Here is a 7,500-nt window from a genome sequence, read left to right on the forward strand (position 1 = left end):
ACACTTGTCTTCATCTTTTGTTTTTCTGTAAATTTCAATTATATATATATATATATATATATATATATATATGGAATTTGAAATTTGAAATCTGAAATTGAAATCGAACTGAATCCGACGACTGGCACCCATGCCAACCTCTCCTTCATTGGACACTAAACTCTGCTTGCGAAGACTTGTTGGGGCAAGTGAAATCGTAATTGAACCATACTCGATGACTGGTCACTGTGCCAGTGAAGCACTAACAGCACTGTCGAGCATGTTCATTGCCAGAGCAGCTGTCTGGCTTCCATGCTTGTGGCCCGTAAATAGTACAATTAGAACGTAATCATTACCAGCGTTGCCTTCTAGCACTTGTGCTGGTGGCACGTTAGAAAATCATTCGAGCGAAGTCGTTGCCAGTGCTGCTGGACTGGCTCCCATGCAGGTGGCACGTAAAAAACACCTTTTTGAGTGTGGCCGTTGCCAGTACTGTGTGACTGGCCCTTGTGCCAGTGGCACGTAAAAGCACCCACTACACTCTCGGAGTGGTTGGCGTTAGGAAGAGCATTCTGCTGTAGAAACTCTGCCAGATCAGATAGGAGCCTGGTGCAGCCTTCTGGCTTGCCAGTCCTCAGTCAAATCGTCCAACCCATGCAGGCATGGAAAGCGGACGTTAAACAATGATGATGATGATGATGATGATATATACATAGCAGTCTACCAAATCCACAAACAAGGCTTTGGTTAGCCCAGGCCTATAAGGAGCCATACAGGAATACTGAACTGTGGTTGTAACTTCTCAACCATACACACATACCCGCACCAAATACTAACTTTTATATCTATTTGTGGTAGTGGGGTATATGCACACAGTTTTTTTTTCAACGGGGGATGCTTTTTGTTGTTACCTTTTTTTTTTGTTCAAGAAAACCCTACCAAGAATTTCTTTTATGAAAGGATTATGTGAGAAATAGCATTTGTTGTGAATATAACTATTGGTAGTATACTTAATCTACAGCCATATGGATCCTCATGATATATGAAACCTGTGGTTAATTTTCATCTAGAGCATAAGAGTATTATGAAATTCATCTAATTTATTTTTGCTTCTTTTTATTTTGTTTTGTTCTTGTTTTTTTTTCCTCTCTTTATAAACATTCATCTGTGTGAATGAATTTGTGTAAGTGTGTAAGTGTGCGTTCATATATATGTATATGTAAGAGCAAGCTTGCTTCATCTATGTGAATGTGTGTGTTTGTGTTGTGTGTGAGTGTGTGTGTAAATCTGAGAGCAAACTTGTTTCTGTTTGAGCGTGTGTATATGGGTAAATGTAAGAGCAAGCTTGCTTCTGTTTGTGTGTGTGTGTTCGTGTGTTTTGGTTGTGTGTGTGTGTAAATGTGAGAGCAAATTTGATTCTGTGTGTGTGTGTGTGTTTGTGTGTGAGTGTGTGTATGTATTTGTGTGTGTGTGTGTGTGTGTGTGCATTTTATGTGTGCTTCCATGGTTGATTTTTGTGTAGTTATGCGTTATGTGAGAATAAAATAATAAATTCCACAAATGTGTATCAGTGCATATGTATACATGTAGTAATCACCTGATGTGTCTCCATGAATGAATGCATCTAAAAATTTGTTTAATATATAATAAATGTTTACTGCATAAATTTGTGTATTTAGGAAAATATATCTCAATGCATGTATGTGGAGAGAGAAAGAAAAGAGGAGAGAGACAGAGGGACAGAGAGAAATGGAAGATATATTTGCATTTATGATTATCTGTTCAGATATGTTTGTGCATGTGTGTGTGTATACATTTATATATATATATACACACACATATATACAGATATATATATACACACACACATACATATGTATGTGAGTATATGCATGTGTATGAGTTTTTATGATTATGAAAATGTATTTGAATGCATGTGTGTGTGTGTGTGTGTGTGTGGAGAGAGAGAAAGAGAAAGAGAGAGAGAGAAGATATGTTTGTATATGTAATTGTATATTCTTTAGCAATGTGTGTGCATGTGTTTGTATATGTTTGATTGAGAGAGAAAAACAAATAAAGAGCAATATTATTATTATTATTATTATTATTAATAATAACAAAATAATGAGTGTGCTGCTTTCAGAATGTTATCAAATTTTTCTTGGTTTTTATTCATGATTTAAATGTTTTATATCTGTATTCCCTTATACAGTACATCAGAATTATGTTGGAGCTGATGCTGAAAAAGAGCCCTTCGTTTTATCTGTTGTTGTCACAGATGCCAACAACCTCAATGTCCCACAGTATAGAACCATTTTGTGGAGAAAAACAGTAAGTATTGGTCTTTTGCTCTTTTATTGCGGCCATGCTGTAGCACCACTTTCAGCAGTTTGGGTCAAAATATATTACAGTGACACTCAGTACTTATCCTGACATTCATGTCTTGCAAACAACTCGCACATGCAAGTGCTACCAGTCGAGAACTCCGCATACCGGAAGCCAGCAAGTGTAGGGAGTCATCAGGAGAGAATGTGCGCCGTTTCGGGGCCTACCTCTCGACGGTATCAATGCACACCAGCTCCCCCTTAACTGATATGAGGCCCCGCTTGCTAGATCAACTGGTTATTAAAAAAAGCTCAATATTTCTCTAGCCATCGCTCATTGTCTCTTTTTAACCAAATCCAGTGGCTAGCCTTCTCCACTGTAGTTTGGATATCACTCATGGTAATAAATTGTATTAACCTCTATTTATCAAACGGTTGAGTTAACCTATTTTTAGAGAGTTACTTCCCTTAGTGATGCAAATACTTTTCAGTTATTTGCACCAATTTACACTACTGTACACAAACAAAGACACTTGATTCCCACCATCATCCATCCACTCACACATACATACATACATCATACCCTTCCCCTCATTCGCTTTTTTGTCTCACACACTTGCTACTTTCATTCTTTCACTCAAGTTCATCTGTCATTGCTCTTCTTCTGTTTACCTATTTTGTCATGCTATGTTGTACAAATGGATACAATGTAAAGAATTGAGAACTATTTAGTCTTGTGGTATTTAAGGCAGCCACAGTAGTACTGGCACTACAATAGAATACACTCAGTACACTCTGGAAGGTGGTTGACAAACAAGCAGAGACAACATAAAAATCAAGAAAACTCTTTAGTCTTGCCAAGGACATAAAGACCTCTCTAGTGTTGGTGCCAAGATAAATTGTGCTATGTACACTTTGTAAAGTGGTTGGTGTTAGGAAGGGCATCTGGCAATGGGTACCACAGCAACAATGAAACATACATCTAGGATCCATCTAGGAGGGCATAACTCTGAATGAGGACTGTGCCATATCATGACAACCCATCTAACCCATGCCAGCATGAAAAATGGATATAAAAGGAGGGGGCGTGGAGGAGGAGGAGGAGGAGAAGGACAATGATGATGACAACAATGATGGTGAGGATCATCATCATGGTGGGATCCTTCACAGTCACTGTCTACCAAATTTTGCTCACAGGATGTTGATCAACCCAAGATTATAGTAGAAGACACTTCGTTGAAGTACTGTACTTTACTGTGAATTTGAACCTGGAACACTATGGTTATAAGGCAAACTTCGAACCACATTGCTATGCCTGTGTCTAAGTATGTGGTCAGCTAATTAGTTTTAATTTCCTTTCCCACAAAACATCTAATGAGTATTTGATTAATTCAGCTGTTAGTACTTAAATATGTATACGTCATATTAACTGGCTTCCAGCTTGTTGATTGTTATTGCTGATAAATGTTAGCAGCAATATAAATATTGATTTTTTTTCACATTGCTACAAGACCTCAAATTTGAAGGAAACAAGTTTGGTTGACCTTAGCACATGCTTAGCATATGCTCAACACTTACTTTATCAACTTAGGAGAAGAGAGCAATGCCGAAGACAACCAATGCAAGATTTGAACTCATGACTTAGAGCAAAATTACTAAATTTGATAGTCTACTGTTTCTGCCTTCAGTTATCTAAATATTGATTTTTGTTATAGTAATAGATTGTTTTATTTATAGATAAGAGCATCAAACTGGTCTGGCATATTAACCATTTAGAAAATAGTTGCAACAGTAATTGCTTCAGTTGGCATAACTTTGTTCTGGATTGCCAACTACCGCTAAAATATGTGTGAAACAGCCTCTACACAGTCGTCCAGTTCTCTAGAAATAGCAGCCAAATACATACCCCTTCAATTCACACCCAGCAGTCATAATAAGGGAGACACTTGATGCAGTCCTTGTAAAATACAATGGCTGGTCATGATCTGGCTTGAATGTTTTTGATCATAAGTATGCTTGGTTTACTTAATCATTGGTTGACCTCGGGTTAAACAACAACAACTATAACATCTTGAAAAGTTGAAGCTGTAGCATGCAAACTGTGTTGATCTTATTACTGATATAAACACCATCAGAGTAATTGTTCATTAATTAAACAAACTATATAATAAGCATCAACTAATTACTACTCTCTGAATCCTATAGAATTAATCATTACATAACAGATGTTTCCCTTCTGCTCAATGTGTAATTTCTGTCCACATTGAGCTTGTCTTAGGACACCTACATCACAATTTGATGGATGTACCTACCCAGGCAAATTCCCCAACCAACACTGTTCTTGACTTATTTCCGAAGTAAAGTCTTGGCTCCAGACGCAACCTACTGACTTCTACAGATGAGGTCTTCACGCCTGCATAAAGCGATGGAAAAAGTACATCGCCATTGATGGTGGCTATGTAGAGAAAGACTAATAATTATACCAAGTTTCGTTTATCCCAGTCCTTGAGAAGTGGATCAGGGGAAACCTTTAATGAACACCCCTCATATCACATGATGTCAAGGCAAGGTGACAATAATGTGCACATACACATGCACAGACACACACACACACACATACACACACACATACACACACACACACATATATAAAGCAGGCTTCTTTCAATTTCCATCTACCAAATCCACTCACAAGACTGGTTGGCTCAAAGCTATAGTAAGTGCCATGCAATGGGATAGACCTCTGAGCCATGTGGCTGGGAACCAAACTTCTTACTACACAACCATACCTGTGCATATGTAAATAAGAAAAAAATAATATTAATAAAAGTAATAATAATAACGAAAGAATGTGATAGAGAAGTGTAAATATTTATATCAGTAATTATCATTATACTGTAATGAGCTGCATGAGCCTCACAACATCTTGCTACTCATCATAATCATTTCATCATCTGGTACACAGAGCAGCTGAGAAAACTACCCATCTTTGTCATACATGTCATATTTTTCTAGTTATCCATTCTATTTCTACCTGCATTACAACATGGATTGAGGGTATTTTGTAATACAACTGGTATTAGTGAGGTTAACTGCTATGAGACTAGAAACTCCTCTCTACACTAGGGCACTGAAAAGTTTCTGGCTTTAAGGGTATCACAAAAGGCCTGGTTGGAAGCCTAATCTTCTGAGTTCTTTTACAGGGCTTAGAGAAACTGAAGGACCACTACAATAAGTGTGTGAATTTGAGAGGGGAATATGTTCAATAAAATCATAATTGATTGATCCTTCTATTTTTTTCTTTTACTCAAAACCAGGATCTTTTCAGCACACCCTCATACCATCTGCATCAGGGATTTTAGATAGATTGCTACTACTGGGAATTATTGAGTTTACATGTCCACTATTTGTTTCATCCCTTTTTTTTTTAGGTAGAAGCATGTTTTTGTTTTTTATAGCTGCTTGCTTACTGATTGCTCTTGCTTGATGGGACTGGGGTCATCTCAGGTTAGTGGTCCCAGAGATGTCATCATGCATAGAGCTGACCAGGTCCACCAGTACTCTCCATTGCTAGTGATCCCATGCCAGTCCCTCTATATCCTTCAAGATGACATTGAGCCTCAGGAAATCTTCCCCAATCAGGTCTAGCTATCTGAAGTGGGGCCTGCCACAAGGCCTCTTCCAGCCTGCAGCAACTACATCAAATGAGAGTAAAGCCCTTGTAGAATGGTCTAGTGGCAGATGAAGGGCATGTCCATACCAGCACATGTAACAGATAGCTATGCAGGGGAAGGTTACAGGTTGGTGCATACACATACACAGTTCTTTGTTGGATTTATTAAACCATTAGTACTAGACAGGTTTTCTCCCACAAGCATTAATATGAATTCAAAATATAAGTTTGCTAAAAGTAACACAGCACTTAAGATACTAATTAAGCCATTAAATCTTTAGCTGCTAGATGATGAGCTAATGAGTTGTGTCCATTTGTAAATTACATTATTCTGCTTTTTCCTAGATTATAAAGAGCCTAAGCTGATATTTTATCCAAATAATTCTTCTAAACTCAAATTTTACCTGGACTAATTTTAACTTCATCATCCTGGGGTTAATAAAATAAGTACTTGCAATATATTTGTCAAGGAAGAATATTGCATCAAAGAAAGACATCCTTATTGCATTTATTACACTAATCCTAGCTAGAGGTAAAACAACCTTTTCTATAAAAAAACGATCTCTCAAAAACAACCATGAAATACACCAACAGAAAAGGTCAAGATTCTCAAAATTCTCTTTGCCATGCCAACATGGTAAAAATAAGTGTGAAAAGAAATGTTATGTTGTGGTGACATGTGAAATGCTAAAACATGCAAAGATCATAGCAAACAGGAGTTATTTTATGAATGAACGCAATTAGAATAATTAAATGGAAACTTTTAATAAATATCATTTCAATGTCTTCCTTGAAACCCATTTTCCCTCTCCCTCCCTCTTTCTCTCTCTTACTCTATCTATCTCTCCCTCCTCTTATCTCTCTCTTCTCTCTCACTTCTTTTCTCTCTTCTTCTATCTCTCTCTCTTCCTTTCTCTTCCTCTTTTCCTCTCTCTGTTCTTCTCTCATTTTCTATATCTCTCTCTTCCCCTCTCCCTTTTCCTATCTCTCTTTCTTCTTCTATTCTTATCTTCTCCCTCCTTCTTTCTCTCCCTTCCCCCCTCTCTCTCTCTATCTCTGATAGTTTTACTTTGAACCAATGCATATTTATATATTTTAAAACCATTTTATATTCATCGCGTTATACAAATGTCCATGGAATAGTTCACTTTATGTAGATTTCAATGACTAATTGCTTTACATTTAATCATGAAACAGAAATAGTTGGCTATCGCTAAGTACAATGTATTGCCAAAAGGAAAAACATAAATTCTTTTATTATCAGCTAATCAGAAAAGGACACTGTATGGGCTTCTTTCCATTTCCATCTACAAAGTCCACTCACAAGGCTTTGATCTGCCTGGGGCTATAGCAGGAGACACTTCCCCAAGGTGCCACACACTGAGGCCAAACCCAGGGACCATGTTATTGGGAAGCTAACGTCTTACAACACACAGCCATGCCTGCACCTATTATATTTTTATAATTAAATATTATTAGGAACCGTATAAAATAAAAATTGTTCTAATATTTTATGTATTGTAC

The 7,500-nt window shown here is 37.3% G+C and overlaps 1 protein-coding gene across 1 annotated transcript in view; it reads left to right on the forward strand.

Moving 5' to 3' along the window:
- The window catches only part of LOC106884224 (GTPase-activating Rap/Ran-GAP domain-like protein 3), a 1,434,052-nt gene that overhangs the window by 1,327,287 nt on the left and 99,265 nt on the right, over positions 1-7,500 (forward strand). The window contains exon 10 of the mRNA XM_052965840.1: positions 2,192-2,310. Within this exon, the coding sequence (XP_052821800.1) occupies positions 2,192-2,310 (119 nt within the window). The remainder of the gene's footprint in view (positions 1-2,191; positions 2,311-7,500) is intronic.

The sequence above is a fragment of the Octopus bimaculoides genome, chromosome 2, assembly GCF_001194135.2.
Source record: "Octopus bimaculoides isolate UCB-OBI-ISO-001 chromosome 2, ASM119413v2, whole genome shotgun sequence".
NCBI classification, from domain to species: Eukaryota; Metazoa; Mollusca; class Cephalopoda; order Octopoda; family Octopodidae; genus Octopus; species Octopus bimaculoides.